Source organism: Chaetura pelagica, unplaced genomic scaffold (assembly GCF_000747805.2).
Source record: "Chaetura pelagica isolate M959 unplaced genomic scaffold, ChaPel_1.0 scaffold116, whole genome shotgun sequence".
Taxonomy (NCBI): Eukaryota; Metazoa; Chordata; class Aves; order Apodiformes; family Apodidae; genus Chaetura; species Chaetura pelagica.
In genome coordinates, this window is record NW_009953655.1 from 1,377,965 (window position 1) to 1,395,934 (window position 17,970).

General features: G+C 37.7%; 1 protein-coding gene across 1 annotated transcript in view; it reads left to right on the forward strand.

Moving 5' to 3' along the window:
• UVSSA (UV-stimulated scaffold protein A) overlaps nt 1-17,970 on the forward strand; it is a 55,649-nt gene that overhangs the window by 18,053 nt on the left and 19,626 nt on the right. The window contains exon 7 of the mRNA XM_010000286.1: nt 7,640-7,751. Coding sequence (XP_009998588.1) covers nt 7,640-7,751 — 112 coding nt within the window. The remainder of the gene's footprint in view (nt 1-7,639; nt 7,752-17,970) is intronic.

Genomic DNA, 17,970 nt, shown 5'->3' on the forward strand with positions numbered 1-17,970 from the left:
ATATCTTTCCAAGATAATATTTTTGTTAAATATTCCAGACTACTTTTATTTGGTGTCCTCTGTGAAACTAAATGCCTGTTAGTCCACTATATATATTGGACATGCTTATTTTTTCTGAACAATAGTTCATTAAGATCCAAGGTTTTCTGAAGTGACTTGCACCTTGAGACCTATTGATTTCTGTGAGTAAATTTTTGTTGCTTTTTATTAAAATCCCTCCCAATCATATGCTGCTGAGGTCCAGAGACTCAGTAGCTACTAAAGTGATACAGGTTTCGTGCAATGCACCTCATCACTGGTGACCTCCCAATGTGCATATCCAAGCTCTGTTTATTTCTGGGTGGGATGGAGAGGGCTGTGGCACAAGTCTTGAGTAAACAACAAACTCGCACCTCCAGGGCTCTGACAATACTCAAAGACTACAATTCTCATACATTGTTTTTAAAAAAACCAACAAACTGGTTCAGTGGGTAGTTTGTAAAAGGAATTTGTTTGCTAAAAGTTTGGTAAAGGAATTTGGAACAAGGGGTGCAGTTTCTCCAACATTGTACTGGGGCTAACAGCTGGGCTGGAGCCCTCTTAAGCATTTTTACTAATTTTTGGAAATGATGAAATAGTGTGAAAAGTGCATTCCTAAATAAAAATCAGCCTGGACAAGCAGCCTATGTTCTGTTGAGCAACTACAAATAGAATGAACAGTGATACTTTTACTGGTAAACATAAAACATGATTTGCCTGAACCACATATCTACTTTCCAGTCATCTAGGTTAGAATTTATGCTCAAATCAGAGTGAAGGGGAGGGAGTGTGTGTGGGAGGTCTCTATAAACAGAATCTTCTAGTAGTTTGTTTTCCTTGTGTTGCACACAGGAGGACTCATGCATGGTTCTGAAATCTGCCAAAATGCCAGCATGTATTTCCTTTTGATCCTGTGTTGGATAATATAAATGGATAAAAAAGGAGGAACTTCTGAAAGTCCTTACATCCAAGATACACTGTTTGATTACTCAGTTTCTATTAGTGCCACTGAGGAAATCATTTTTACCCAGTCAGTGTTTGCTAAAGCAGAATAGCCCCAAATTTCATTTAAGGTGACTGAAGCCTATTTTGTGTTGCGGTCGAATAAAAAATGTGTTTGCTTCAGGTTGCCCCTTTGACTAGGTTCTATGGCAATAAATATTCTGTTCCCTAACCAAAATCTTCTGCCTCCAGAAAAATATTTAGTTGGCTTTGAGTAGATGCACATGAGATATTGGCATGGTGGAATAATTTGCAAGATCTTCCAGTGAGGGTATTAGCATATAAATAGCAGATGCAATGACGACCATCACAGCTGAGTACATTTAATTTTTAGTTTATAAGATAGAATGGGTTTTTAAATGCATAGCCATCAAGCCTGCTGAAAGACAAATGAAGTTTAGAGTTCACTTGTCTGAGGATGCCTTACATCATTTTATTTTTTTTTTAAAAGGGAAACAGACACGCATAAAACTGAACAAAAGTGATTTCTTGGGTGAAAAGTAATTGAGATTGCAAACCAAGTTAATTAGACCATGCAAAATTTATTTAATGGTCCCAGCTGTAGTTTGTAAGTGGTGCTTTAGTAAGTAGATATGACTTCTTCATGTGCTATCTTTTCTCTTCCTTTTTTTTTTTTCTAAAAGAATTAGTAAATGCTGTACATCCAGTCCTATAAACTGATTGCATTCTGTATTTCAGTCATTTATTGCTTGCTTTAATTATGATTGCAGAGGTTTTTAAATCCTCTTAACAGAATGTAGCAATCAATTTGTATAAAACTGGGAACAAGACCAAAGGCTTTCCTTCACATCTTTGCAAGTGTTGTGTGGTGGGTGGAAGACTTTTTTGCATTTATTACTGGTTGGGATGGCTGAGCAAAGTATTCGACTGAGGCAGTGGTTACACTGAGCTACACTAACGGCTGAAGGCTCTTGGGGTGTTGATTCTGAAGTAAAGTATTTGTTTTCAGTATTTTTAGTAAGATGGAGACTGACGAAGAAACATCTGGTTTTTTCAGTTTTTTTATAATGAGTGAGGGAACGAAATGGTTTGACTGCAGTTGTGTAGCTGGAAAGGTCAGTGCTATTTTAATTTTTAAATGAAAATTAGGAGAGGTGAGGAAACTTTCTAAATCTGATTACAATGAAAATAATGCATGCATAATTTCTGTCTTTTTTTAAATTGTATTCTCATATGCAAATAAATTCAGTCCAAGAATCTGTAAATTGTCTAACTAAATCCTGCTTCCTCTCACAGTGAGATATCTAGTCAGGAATTACTACCATGTTAAAAAACCACAAAGCATAGTTTTGCAAATTGTAAAATGTGAGGGGTTGGAAGGGACCTGTAAAGGTCATCTAGTCCAGCCCTCCCTGTAGTGTACAGGGACCTGTTTAACTAGATCAGGTTGCTCAAAGCCTCCTCAAGCCTGACTTTGAATGTTTCCAAGGATGGGGCCTCCACCACCTCTCTGGGCCACCTGTTCCAGTGCCTCACCAACCTCATAGTAAGGAACTGCTTCCTAATGTCTAATCTATATCTGCCCTTCTGTAGTTTAAGACCTTTGCCCCTTGTCCTATCACTACATACCCTGGTAAACGGTACCTCTTCAGCTTCACTGTAGCCCCTTTGGGTACTGGAAGGTCTCCCAAGAGCCTTCTCTCCAGGCTGAACAGCCCCACCTCTCTCAACCTGTCTTCATAGGAGAGGTGCTCCAGATCATTACATGCATGTTTCTTTTAGGTAAAGGGATAAATAAATAAACGTCAGCATTATAGAGCAGATTGAGCAGAAAAACCTTCCCTTCTCCACAGAACTTGATGAGCACTGGTGGTGCAAGTATCCTCTGATGTCTGGGAGTCTGGTCTCCCTTTGGGTGGGCCATCCTCCAGTGACAGAGGAAAGTGGTTAGGTGGTTTTACCCTCCATCTCTGGATAAGGCTGTGAACCTGTGTTAGGGGCTTTCCTTTTATCACCTGATAATTAGAATGGATTTGAGAACAGGATCTTTTTTTCCACATTCTTTGACAGGTTATTGAGAAACAGGTAGTTGTGTGGCCGCTTATCTTAGAGGTATTTAATTCTGTACACTACAGGAAAAGCTTTACGTTGTAGTATTTATCATTTCAGCTTATACTTTGCTTCCCTTCAGAGATGGCACACTAAAAATAGCATGTTGCTTTTCTTGTTGTAGTCATGTTTTTCTGGTTTGCAAGTACCTAACCCCTCATTCCTAAAGGATTATAATTTACTAATTCTGCTACTCAAAAAACGTGTTATTATTTAATTATGGATTATTTATTTTTTTTAATTGACTGAAAAAGTTTACGTACAATGGAAAGCAGACATTAGGTGGCTGAACTTACATACTGCATCTGTAGAGCTTGCTTTGGAGTTTTCTTCATGTTTGAAAAGTGGATTTTTTTTTAAAAAAAGATACTTTTCTGACTAGTAATGTTGCCCATGAGCTCTCCATTCTGTAGAAGGGGAATGGAGCTAAGCAGCATAAATGCAATGGTTCTGATGAGGTACCACTGGAATGAAGTAAATTGAGTTATTACTACCCACTACTACTGTACAACTTTTAACATTTCCACCATGATGACTTTAGTATTTTAAAGGAAAAAGATAAAGTAGTTATCTTGTTAAAGATGATATAAAAATCTGTTTGAAAAGGGGGCTTAATTCCTGGTAGTTAGCTAAGCAGTTAATTTTTTTTTACAGGAAATCTAAATTTAATAGAAAACCCCAGGGAAATTCAAGGGTGTGAACAATAAGCATAATATTTTATGAAAATGACCCCCATATTTAAAATCTGGCATTATATGTTATGCATTGTAGCACCAAGTCCACATCTACCTTTTAGAAAATTAAAACACATAAATTCTGTTTAGTGTTTGATATGCACTGCACTAGCTGAAAGCCATAATGCCCCTAAAACCTTGGGTTGCTTTTCACCTTTCATAAATTCCTGGGTAGATTCTATACAAAAAATAATTTTCAGCTCCGTGGCTCATTGTTATTCAAACTTGATTGATCGTCGTCATTTACTCAGTGAGGAAGTTAAGTGCTCCTGTCATTTCCAAAGAGTATAATTGGGACGTTTCACAGGTCAGTGGTAGTGACAGGTTTCCCTTTTGATTAGTGTTAGACTGATAACAAAAATTACAGTTTCCTATGATTAATGTTTTCTATAGTACTTGAATGCACAGTTCATGGATTGTACCTAAACAAAGTGAATTTGCATCTGATTATGCCTTTTCTCCATCAGGCTTTTCGTGTGCCTTAAAGTTTTACACCATGCAGGTAATTCAGCAAAGTTGCTTCTAGTGCAGTTTTCAAGTTGGAGATTAGTGAAGCCCACTTAATTTTGGTATATTAGTGTACAGAGAGCTAGGGACTTTCAGCGGGATGTGGATAAATGAGGAGAAATTTCAATTAAAGATAGAACTCTTCTGAGTTCTCTGTAGTCCTCTCAGATAGGCCCTGCACGTGAGTACTTGTATTATACCTGCTGATATTTTTCAGTATAATCTGGCAATTTAGGTTAAATGATCAGTCTGAACTGAGTTTTCCTCCTCTTACTAGTTTGACATTATTTTTCAGTTCCTTAAACCTGTTGCTGTTTATTTGCTTACAAACTGCTTCTGGATATAGACTATGGAAATACATTGAATTTACTTTCCCTCTTTATAGGGTGAAAATTAGTCAGCTTTTACATGATAGCACAAAGTTGCAGACCCAGATAATCCATAACAAGTTTTAGCTTGGTGTTATCTTTTTTTAATAGCTAAAAGAGGAATGGAACCTGACTACAGAACATACAGTGTTACCCTGATTCAAGCTAGAGAACTAAGAGTGGATGTTCTTTCCAAACTTAATTTTGCCCCTACCAGATACAAAAGGGATGACACCACCAGCAGAATTTTGAAATAAAAACAAGCTGAGTTCTCTTCAATCTCTAGCCCTCTTCTGGTGTGCAGAGTGCAAAACCTGATGATGTTTTCCTTTCTGAAGGCCACTGGGAAGGTCTTTGAAAAGCTGCAGTTTAACACAGATGTTCTTCTTTCATGTCTAGTGCCTTTGTGCGTTTGCGTTTAGTGGTAGAATATTTGACCCTTTCTTTGCATTACAACTCTGTTTGGGTTTCTTCTGCTAAGGTAAGGTTCTGTGTGTGTCAGTCTTGGCCATGTAGGGCCAGGTAGGGCCCCCAGCTGGGGCCTGAATTGGGTCTCTCTTTCAGATGAGGAAGAATCATGGAATAGTCAGAGTTGGAAAGGACCTCTAGAGCTCATCTAATCCAACTCCACTACTGAAGCAGGATCCCTTAGAGCACGTTACTCAGAGCTGCATCCAGGCGAGTCTTGAATATCTTCAGAGAAAGAGATTCCACGACCTCCCTGGGCAGCCTGTTCCAGTGCTTTGTCACACTCACTGTAAAGAAGTTCCTTCTCATTTTAATGGAACTCTCTATGTTCCAGCTTGTGCCAGTTGTCCCTTCTCCAGTCACTGGGAACCGCTGAACAAAGTCTGTCTCCATCCTCCCTTCACCCACCCTTTAGATACTTGTAGGCATTAATAAGGTCTCCCCTCAGCCTTCTCTTCTCCAGCTAAAGAGTCCCAGCTCTCTCAGCCTTTCCTCATCAGGGAGAAGCTCCAATCCGCCCATCATCTTTGTTGCCCTCCACTGGACTCTCTAGTAGTTCCCTGTGTCTTTTGAACTGGGGAGCCCAGAACTGGACACAGTATTCCAGATGTGACCTCACCAGGGCAGAATAGAGGGGGAATTGCAGTGGGAAACAAGAAGCAAACTCTGGTGCAGGATATTCCAGCATAGCCTGCAGGTTGGCAGCTCTGGAAGTAGCAGTTATGGGGCTGAAGAAACAAAGTTGTGGTTGTTACTGGTCTTTCTCAGCAGGGTACTTTCAAACATGGTTATGCTGAGGCTTTATTTTTAAATAAAGACTAATCAGTTATTCTCTGGTAAGAATGCAGTTGTAAATCTACTTTGTTCTTCAGGACAGTAAATACTTTATTTTATTTGTCCTACAGGAATTGCAGCTTTCTTAAAGTATTTTTTTTTAAAAAGGGAAGAATTGTTCTAACTTGCACCACTGGTTCTTTATATGTTGAAGTGTATCAATATGGGTATTAATATAAAATAGTTCTTAACTAGAAATTAGTTCAGCCCAACACAGAAGTAGTCAAGAAATGCTAATTTTAAAAAAATTATTATTTGTTTAACATTTATAACTACATTCAATAAACCAAGATTGGTTTCTAGGTTTTTTGGTTTCAGAGTACATGTGTGATTTAAAGGAAGTCAGCTGTGCAGCTGTGACACACGATTAGAGGAGTGAATTAAATTGGGAAAATTCTGCTGCAGGCAAAACCTGCAGTATCCTCCAGTGCCTGTTACAGTGAGTAGCTGATATGAATATCAACCTAAGTCAGGTGCAGTAGGAGAAGTAAAGATTGTGTCTGAAAATAGTAAGAAGGATTCCATCCCTTATCTAGTGCATTGGCTTGCTGCAGTGAAGTTGAGAAAAAGTGATAGCCTGTGGTAAGGCTGGTTTTAGTGGATACCCCTATTATTTCCTAGACTTGTAAAAGTGCATGGCTAACATGCAGTAATGTGCTAATTATGTTGTTGTGAAGAATTGGGTGACTCCCCAGGTGGGCAAACAGAGCCGAAAACCTCCATCATCGATGCCTTTTTAGGGCACCAGATGTGGCCATTTTAATGTTCTGATAGTACAGGCCATGTCTGAGGTGGCACAGATTCTCCTACCTTATATGTACTATAGAAGAAAAATTCATTTTCAGGTGTGGAACAAACTTAGAAAAAAATGTAGAGACTTGCTGGCACCTATGCTATAGTAGCTAGCTGAAATGATATTGAGGAAGCCACTTATATGAATGAATTACCCTGGTTAGTTGGTAGGAACTCCATTTTTATTTTTCAGCAATCATAGATATTCAGTTTCAGGCTGCCATATAGACCAAGTGCTCATTTTAAAAATCCCATTTTGTTGGTCTTCACCATAGTAATGTCATCAGTCTAATGGTATGAATGGTTCAGATGTACCAAATTAATTAAGAAATGAATGCATCAGGTTTGGGGTTTTTTTAAATGCTGTTGTGAAGAAACACAGTGAACACTATAGCATAGAGACCTGAGTATTCCTGCTTTGGTCAGTATTATCTTGCCAGTCCACCAGCTTTCTCTTTGGCTTGTCTGCTCTGGTTTTGAGCTCTTAACCCATTTCTGATTCTATTTAACATGCCACAGACTATTTGGGCAAAGTTAAATGACTAAAAGATTTTTTTGGCCTTATTTTATAGCTTCACACGTTCTCAGACTTCACCAAATTCATGTGTTCTAATGGATAAAAGAGGCTTTAAAGAAGCCCTTAGGATAGAGTATGGCTTTAGAGATAAAATGTCAAGCAAAGGCCTAATCTTAGATAAAGGTTAAATACATAATGAGGGAAATACTTTTGACATAGAGCAGTCTCAGCAGGGCTGTCAAGATGACTGAGAAATATTTTCAGTGCGAAGGGAAATTAAAAGCAGTCTTCACTTTTTTTAAAAAAAAACAACAAAATTCTCTCTGTAGATGAAAGCCTCAGATGACGATGACGATGAGGAGGATGAAGATGAATTTGTGGAGGTCCCTGAGAAGGAAGGTTATGAGCCCCACATTCCAGACCACCTGCGTAAGGAATATGGTGAGTTTGCCCAGCTGTGACAAGCTTTATCCCTGCATGTTACTGCTGCACTAAAGTAAATAAACAGCTATTCTGAAGTAATAAAGTGATCAGTGGTGTGGGTAATCTCTGACTGCTATGAGGAAGTCATTACATGGATATGGGAACAGCCATTGGCTCTAAATAAACAAATACTTTCTAGGAGCAAAAGCAACTGAGATGAGGAGCTTATTTCATTCCATCATGTTCCACTGTAGTTTAGAGCCAGAAACAGCACCATGTTTGCTTGTAAGGGTGCTAAACATATACTGGGAGTGAAGGGATTGCAAAGTAAAGCTGTGAATGAGCCTGAATACTAGAAATATTGGTAACAGTCTGGTGAGATGGGATAAGATTTTGTGCTGTCACCTGCATTAATAGCAGTTGGAGATGTGCAGCCACTTCCTCACATAGAGTGGCCAACTTACAGCTCAGAAGGGCTTTTTTTTTTTTTTGTTTGGGTGTTGCTATCACAAGATGTTAAACAGAGCTCAGCATTCAGGTGCAGAATAACAGCTACTGGGCACCTACCAGGTGACAAAATACAATCTGGGTCTTGCTTCTTTTAATGTATTCTAAAGCCTTTTTTTAAAATACATCTACGCTTGTAATGTGGTTTTGTGAAATTGAAGGGGGAGTTACTGAGAAAAGATAAGTAATTAAATTTATGTCAGTTTCTTCTTGTCCATTGTACATGTAGCGTATTGAGTGTGTGGAGCTTTGCCTCGGTGTAGCATTGTGGGTTTTAAGATGCAGATTTCAGTTCATTGTAGAGAAGGAGAGGGTAGCTGCCATCACATAGAAGTTAAAAACCTTGGACACTTATAGTAAGTTTCTTGTTTCTGCATTTCTCCATAACTATTTGTGTGAGACTGGTGCTATGTTGAGCCTTTTTCAGTCCTGTTTATGCTTATTTTAAACTTACCTGCCATTCCCATCATAGCTGCAGCTATTACCTGTATAGACCAGCGTTTCTTTTGCTGAACCAAGGGGGTGTGCTGGTGTAAACCCAAGATGATGTAGCCCCAGTGATCTTTTTACTGTCTTCTGCCATCACCTTTGGCTACAGACAGTGAAAGATCATCAGTAATGATAACTTGTAAGTGGCTGGAGTCAGCTCAAGGATATCTCCAGGTGTGAAGTCTTCCTAGTGCCTCAGTCCATCTACCCCTCCTAGACTTAAACTAGGATTCCCTAGATTCCCTGGGAAGCAAGGCCTGTGTTGATTATCTGTGTTCCCCACCTAAGGACTTGCAGCAAGTCCCACTGGCTGTTTCTATTTTGTTTGCAGAGGGTAGATGTCTCTGTTTCTTCATGCCTTTAAAAAATGGAAATGACCAACTATTTAGACAACTGAGATTAGACTAGTGCCCTGGTAGCTTTTGTGTTGCTTGAAACAGTCTGTAGGCATTGACTTTGTCCAACCAAGAGCTAGGGAAGGTGAAATGGAACTGGGAGTATTGAGATCATGAAATGGGAAGTGGTTGTGTGTGTTAGACAAGAACAGACAACAGTGGTGAAGGGCTGCAGGGGACAAACTCAGGAACTGGGGATGTTTTTATTTTTCTATTAATGAAAAAAAGTGTTTTATTTAGGTAAAATTATACCAGTATATGTTACCTATATGTTACCAACTGCCTCAGTCTTGCAATAAATATGGAATAAATTCTAATTATTGCTAACAGTAGGGTTTTCAAAACAGGAATATAATGGAAGAGAGGGATAGCAGCCTTCCAGATAGTTGTGAATAGCTTCTTATGTGGCTAATGGAAGAGTCCAAAAACATTGGTAGTGACAGTGAAAGAGCAAATGAGATTAGCTGTTACCATAGCTATGGTTCTTTCCTGGTCTTTTTCCTTACTTTGGCAGTATTCCTTTTGCCAAAACTGGCATTTTCTTAATACTTCCAGGCTCTGGAATTTGTTTTTCATATTTTTAATCAGCAGTCTGATGAACCCTAACATGCAGAAGTTTTGTTTATACTTGTCAGATTCTGCTAGAAGTGAAATGTCCTCATCTCTTCTCTCTCTTCTCTCCCTTTCCTCTGCTGTCTTCCTCATGGACACACTTTTAAAAAATAAGGCATCTTCCTGCCCTTTATATCACAGTGACACAATACATCACTGATCTTTGAAATCCTCCTCATGGAAAAGGGTAAAAGAACAAGCCTACTATCTGCTCAAGAATATTTAAAAAATCTGTATAAAATGAAATAAGAATTTCCCTATTTGTGTTTAAACTAATGCTGATGGCTTCCTCACTGCAATATATTTTCCTATCAATCAGAAAGCAAAACCTCTCACTTTGTATCTCTGTAGTTGCACAGGACCTAATGGTGACACTTGGCTGTTCTTTTATCTGACGTGTTTGTTAAAAATAGCATTTTGAAAGAAATTTTTCATTCTTGTTGTTCCTGAAGTCATTCAGCTTTTTTTTTGCTGCTGTTTAAAGTTATGATGTAAGCTTCCAGGTCAGGGAATAGTCTAAAAAGAATTAATTAAAAGAATTCAGGCAATAAAAGAATTCAGGCAGTCTTTTAAGCACATGCTTAAACTCTTTGTGCACTTAAGTGCTTTCTTGGACCAACTAATCAGTTACTAGTTCAAAATTTAATTCAGAAGCTGATATGTATCTATTGCATAAATCAACTGACTGTGTAACTACTTCAGATCTGCATGTGGAAAATGGAAAACTGTGTTTCCTCTACTGGATTCTGTTCTGCTTGTGTTTTCAATAAGAAAAAGCAAACTAAGTATCCCTTTGGCACATTTTGTTTTGAAAAGTGAATTGTTGTATTAAAATACAGAAGAATGTATAGATTTCATAGGAGCAGGTTATCATCACAAACTGTGATAATGCTGGGTTAGGCAGCTGCCTCTCTAATTAGTGTGGTTCTTTGTTCCATGTGAAAGTGCAGTTATCTTAGCAGTGACTTTAGCTGCTTTAGTCCTGTTGGGGTTTTGCTACATTTCTTAAGTTCATAAGGACTCTGAGCTGAGAAAATGAAACTCTGTGCAAGTGGAATGTTCCAACTAGAAGATTAAAGATTCTGTGTATAAGAAAATCTCAGTGTTATGTAGAAAGTGTGAGCAGTTGAAAGCTTGTTTTCCTTGTGTTGTTACTTTACCTGAACGAACCAGAAAAACTAAACAGCTCCTGAGATTAACTTTCTACTAAGCAGGGAAACAAAGTTGTAAAGCATGACTCTGGAAATGGATTGAAATGTGACATTTAAATTCTTGATTTAAGAGTCACTTTGTTCCCTTTCGCTTATCCTAGGAAAACGGAAGTACCTAACAGGGTAAATTTCAAGCTGAGATTCTCTTTCTGATGGTGCATACATGTATTTGTGGTTCTCCTGAGATCTGAAAAGTTCTTGAAAAATTAAGACATTTAGAGACAGGGAAAGTTTTGCATGCATAAGTACATGAACATGTGCAGTTGTATTAGCTGTGCATGTATGTAATTGATGATGGTGATATCAAAATTGATGGTGACATTTAATGTACAAGATAACTGAGCATGGGTACAGTTAGGGTGGAGGGAGAATTGAACAAGTCAATTTGAATCTCCATGTGTAAGATGAAATGTAAATTTGTTAAAAGAATTTAGGTGATTAGATAACTGAAGTGTGAAGATATAACCCATTAGGGGTGTCATGCCAAATTAGCATTACCAGACTTTTAACGACCTCCCATTTGTATAATCCTTATTTACACTTGCACCTGCTGTCTGCAACAGACAAGAGATCAGCCATCCTGTGGTACCACAGAGCCATTTTAAATACTTTTTGTTTGTAAAGAGGAATATAGGACTGATAAAGAAACAGTGCTGTGAAAATAATTTTCATCAGGTCTCTGTTCTTAGCACTCAGTACACATGTTACTCATATCCATTGAAGAGTAACCTGCCCTTGTATGGCTAGTGTAGCTAACCTCTTACAATGTGAGGTTTTACTCACCTAAAAGAAAGCTTTAAGGAGGGAGAACATCTTGTCTCCACTTGAGATGTCTCACATTCCACCCTTTGCTTTTCAGCTGTGGGTTGCATTGGCTTAAAGCCTTCAGGTGGATAAGGGAAAGGATGGAACTGTGCAGCTTCTGAAGTCGTTCTTCTGCCATAGACAGAATTTGGTGCTGACACCAGGATATGAGATTCTTTCCTCCCTTGGTGGTGTTAACACAGCTTGCAGCTGAGCTCTACACTGAACAGGGAAGTGATCCATTTTGAGAGATGTGCTTTTCCCCGTAAAAATTGAATAGTTCTCGGATCTGTTTCAGAGCACCCACCTCAGCTAGTTCTCTGCTAGTGAGCTTTCTCAGTTCATAGTTCTTGTCTGTGTCTCAGTGTATGTATTCATGAACTTCTTTAAACAATACTACTGTGAGGTGCAGGGAACTGCTGTTTCCATTTTACAAGCAGTGAATATTATTGGGAATCTTGGGAATATTATTGTGGAAGCAGTCTTCTGGTTATCAAGTTTCATCCTTATCCAAATGTATATGAGAAATGGCTGTCAAGGACACAAACCATTATTTCAAATCTGGTTAATCAGATTGTTTCTCTTGTCTTTGAGCCTTAAACCAGAATGTTTTTAGGTCCCTGGTAGCTACTTCGGTTGTTCACATTGCATCTTAAACTCTACTTGGAATTTCTTTCATATCAGGATCAAAGCAGGGCAAGGTTAAAATCCCGAAGGTTAATTCTATCCATTTCAGAAACTCTCTCCTCTTCCCATCACAGAGGGATGTGCCTTTATGGGTTAGATATCCTCACATTGCCTCCCTTAATCTGATGGTATCTGGGTCATGCCTCTTCTCTGTGTTAAGTAGTTGATTGGGTTTATTTTAGTATGAAATATCATATCAACATGGAAAAGAAGGCTTATATCCCAATTGAATAAATAAAGTGTACAAAACCAGATTATTTCCTTAGTAGAAAAGTTGTCACCTGTTTTCTACATAGAACTAGGAGTGCTTCAGATGACACAAGCTACTCTAGTGAAGCTCTCACTGACCATTTTAGAAACATGAATAAACTTGCTATTGTGGCCATTCCTTAAAGGTGTGGGATTTTTTACAGGTTTAGCATTTTCTCTGAACATTAAAAAGCCTATATTAGAAATAACAATAAAATACTGCATAGACTGATGGGTGATTGAATTTTCAGATTTGAAGCAGTAGAAGCCATGCATTTCAGAGCATCTATTAAGAAAATGTCACTTGTATTGACTGGGTATGCTCTAATCCTCATCACCAGACCTCCATGTATATGGTTTTTCAAAGTTCTGTTCTCTTGCCTGGCATCCATCAAGACATGCAGGGGACATGATTAAAAGCAAAATGGCCTCAGAAATGTGGAATGTAATAGATTCATCATTACATCTTAAAAACTGGGAAAATTAATTAACCAATTTTTGGAGTCTGATTCTTCACAACAGAAAATATTTTCTAAATGCTTTTAAATGTTTTTGTTTGTGTGGTCAAGTACTAATGTTTCATCTGTCTCCACTGAATTTGAAGCCTTGCATGTTACCTAATCACACACATTCCTGTGTAGCTTCTCTGTGGTGACTCTTTTGTAACTCTGTTCGTCTCCTCCATTTTTTATGCAGAAAGTAGGAAAACAATGGTTTTAGTTATTGCTTAATGTACTCTTTTATCCCACATCTAAATTAACTTTGTCCCATAAAAAGGCTGGTTTGTATACCAGATTTAAAGCTAAACGTACCTTAGGAGCTTCCTGAGGGAATTCTTCCTGCACGTGAGGAACATGGAGAACACTTTTTCATAAGGAAAGAGCGGAGACTTCAGAGTGTATGAAGCACAGTCCTCAGGATCTGAATTTGAGACTTTAAATTACACTGTCTAGGCTAAATAAAGACTTGGGGATATTACTTGACTTCTTTAAGGGGAAAATACAAATCACATTTAGCAAGGGAAGGACAGGCAGAATTACCTACTTACCTTTCACTACCCTAGGAAATTTTTTCCCATATTTGGAAAATACAGTTAGCACACAGTTGCATTTATCTCCCTAGACAAGAGTCCAGTGTTTAGAATAAGATTTCTTTTAATATTACTATAAATATTTTTTTTTTTAAATCAGACATAGTTGTTACATTATTGAAATAACATGCATTGCCAACCTTAATCATTCTATGATTCTATGATAATGTACAGATAACAGATATTAATCATAGAAGTTCAGGACTAGGGTCCTAACTTTGGTAATCAAATATGTGAAGTGTGGTCCCATTTGTTATTAAAATATACAACATTATAGGTATTGATTTATAAATTTACAAGTGAGATGGCCTTATGTTTTGAATGTGTCTGTATACGGACAAACACAAGTTCTATATAGTTACACTTAGGACAATAATTGAGTAAACCTTAATATAATACAGCATTTGGAATGAAGATAAAGGTGTACAAAACAAAAACAAAACCAACATGATTAGCACTTCCAATAAAGTGTTTCTTCATCCATGTGTGATCTTAAAGGTCTTTTTCAACCAAAGTGATTCTATGTAGAAGTATTGTAGGTATTTCTTCTGATGCACCCTAATCAACTAATCATGCAAACCTTTCCTCATTCTCAGCAAGGTCCTTCTATGTAAATAAGATTCCCAGGACATGGGATGTACTTGATTCCTTCTAAAGTTTTTAGAAACCAATAGTCACTGCACAAGTGCTGATATACTTCTGAGTGGTTTGTGAGAGTAGTGTACCTCACAGGAACAATGGCCAGGGCCTGCAAAATTATAAGCAAGAAGTTTAAAAGTTTAAAATGTGAAATGTAGAAAGGATTTAATCTAGACTTTGCTCCTTTGATTTATTCTGATTCTTGGCTATGGTTGTAAAACAACAATGGATTTAATGAGAATTAACATTATAAAAAATTAACATATTCTGTAATTCTAGTAAAACAAAGTATTTATGTAATGTTAATGAACTAATCTAGTTAACTAACATGCTCATTAACGTTTTTCTTTAATTTGAGTTTCCACAGTTGACTTCTAAAATTTTAGATAAATGTTAAACCTCTGCAGTCAGAGGTGCTGGGGTCATCATTTTTTTGTTGTTTAAAACCCCTGATTATAAAAGACCCCTTAAACTTTCTCAAATAAGTGCAATTTATACAGAAATATGAGTATATGCAGTTGTCCATGTGATAAGTTGCTTTGAGTGCACACACAGCTGGTGTGCTATGAGAATGTTTGCTAGAGCCACCTCTGGCATCTCAGCACCCTCCTCTAGCAGCTGCAGACAGCAACTTGTTTAGTGGTGTTCAAGGATGAGATAAGAAACTGTGTCTACCTAAAATGAAAGAGAAAGTTTTCTACCACAGTAAATGGTAAGAGTTTAAATCAGTGTTTCCCTTGTATGAATACTTTTGAGGTTTTGTTCATAGAGATTTTTTTTATATATTTTTTTTTCCTCATTTTGTAGTTCTGTGTAGGTGAAGTGGTGATACTAACAAAAAGGAGCCTGATTTCTTTTGTTAAGTAGAGGGAGAAGAAATTTGATCCCAATTAAAAAAAACCAAACAAACAACTGAATATTTAATTTGTGATGGTTTCATAAAGGTCAGATATCTGTCAGGGTTGACATGTAATTCAAATCTCCATCCCTTATGAGTAGCAAAACTTTTAGGGCTAATGAAGTCTTCCTGCCATATGATCAGCTAATTTGGTTCATACACACACTTATGCATGGAGTGGCATAGAACTGATCCTGAAACCCTGAAACTATTGGGAAGCAATGCCCCAGACATTGACTTGAACCCTCTGATCTGCAAGTCCCCATAAATTAAGCTTTGCAAAGATCGGTTCACTTAGCAGTAAAGCTTTTTGTGCTTCCTGAGTAAAATACATGCAGGTTTTTTCACTATGAGAAAAAGTACTTTCACAGTAGAAAGTAAGTGAGGAAATACCGTTCCTGAACAGCTGGATTTTCCTCACAGTCTTGAAGAGTGTCTGTACTAATATAAATCACATACATTCAGCTTGACTGAATTCAACATTCAAGATTCAACAAAAGGGAAATGGAAATTATTCTATTTTTTTTTTCAGAAAAGTTGAGGTCTATAATACTTGTTTTTATTCTGTCTTCATTTTTTCAATTAAACTTAAGTGAATCAGAAGTAGCCAGATTCTGTCTAAATCCACACAGCTGAGGAAACCTGTGCTTGCTCTTTCTCTGAATTTTCACTGAGGGGCTTTTATCTCCCCCTAATCCCACCATTTCTGTCAGGACATAATCTCTTTCTCAAATTTACATTTTAATTACAAGGCCAGCTGAACTAGCTAAAATCAATAATGTCAGCATTCAGCAGCCTAACTTCAGCTGAAACCCCAGCCTCTCTCTTTCCTTCTATCGATTTATCCTGTGAACACGGTCTACTTTATTGCTTCAGGCAAATAGGTGCCATTTGGTCAATTTAAACAAAAAAAGGGGGATTTGAACATTTTTATGATTTGCTCTAAAAGCTACTATTGGAACAATTTGAACCGACGTACTGTACTTGTCTTAAATGGACAGAACAGCAGAATTCTTAAGAGGAATTTTGTGTTTAAAACTGCACTTAATCCCATCTATGTCTTAAAAACAAAACAAAAAAACCCCACCCTGACATTGGATACCATGTTCAGCTAGAGCTGTCTGCATGGTGGCTCTTGTTTTTGTCTTGTGACCAAAAAATAATTCAATATTTTTTTAAAAAATCCACAGTAGAGGTGGTGTTACTCATGTTGTAGTGTATTTACCTTTAGCTGTTTTTCTGTTAATAGCTTAAAATAAGAAATCAATGAGAAAATATTTTCTTCTTGTAGCTCTTAAGAATTCCTATATTGATCTTCTGGATGTGATTTTATCTAAATGTCACATTGTCCATTTATCTCTCTTGCCTTTTCTATGTGTTGCTGCCTGCTTGTCTCTGCTGTTCTCCTCATTTTCTCCCTAATCAGTGAAAAGAAAAAGAAATCATCATTTCTGAAAACATCATAGGAAAAGTTGGAATAAAACTAGGTTTTATTGAGAACTTCTAATACATAGGCACTTATTCTCTCCAAAGAGGAGACACATACCTGGTACCTTCTGCCTTCGAGACAGTTTGTAAATAGTGCACATACAAGTGCTCTCAGAACTGTTGCTTTAAAAAATGCTTTTCAGAAAAGTATTCTTGTCCAAAAAAAAAAAAAGAAGGATATAAAAGGCAATTTCAAATGCTGAAATGTCATCTTGGCAATTCTACACTACAGGTACAGACTATCGTGTTTTTCTCAGCTACCCTTGTTAGCTGAGGGCCTGTTCGTTTCTGTCATAAAATGAAGTTTAGTTTTCCAAATTCTGATGATTCTCAAGTGCGGTTATGTCGGAATCTTTTAGATTAATTCTGTTTCACTTTGATACAAAGCACCTGAGAGAGGCTTTTTTCCTTTCTAGCCTATGACAGCAGCTGGCATGGAGTCCTATCCAGCCCTCCTTACAGATATATAAATTCAAGATTTCTCCCTTAACATTTCACTGAAGTGTTTAATTAACATTTTTCTGGAGGCACCACTACCCCTCTTGAATGGCAAGTCCACAGCCTGATAAAAAATGTCATAAGGTAATTTCTTGTGCTATTCAGCCTAGATATTTCTTTGCTTAGTTCCATCCTATTATGCTTAGTTATAATTCCCCTTATTGCTGGTCCTGCTAATTTCCAGACCCTTTTCCAATTCACAGTTTGGCCTTTAAGTGATTTTTAATAAAGTTCTTTAAAGCCTTGTTACCTATAGGAAAGGAAGTTAGATAACAAGGTCAATGTGGCAAGTTCATCACTTTCATTAGAGTATGTGATGTGGGCATGACTGAGGGAGTAGCAGGGTCAGGCATGCTCAGCAGCATCACGAGCCAACAGCCAAGATGGGCTGTGTCTGTCTGCAGCTGGTAGGCAGGTTCTAATATCCAGTCTGAGGACATCAAAACTAAAAAGGAGTGATCCTTCTTTGCATCACAACCCATGCTAACTTCAATTCCCAGGAAGCACTGGACAGCTTGAGCAGCTCACTGTCCTTCAAGATGCACCCACTTAGGAACGCAGGCTTTGGGTTTGAGGTGTTTTCCAGAGACCAGAACAGGCAGTCAGGGAAGAGCTAGGTGTGACACTGGCTTCAGGCTGTGGTGAGTGTCCTTTTGTGCAGTCTGCAGTG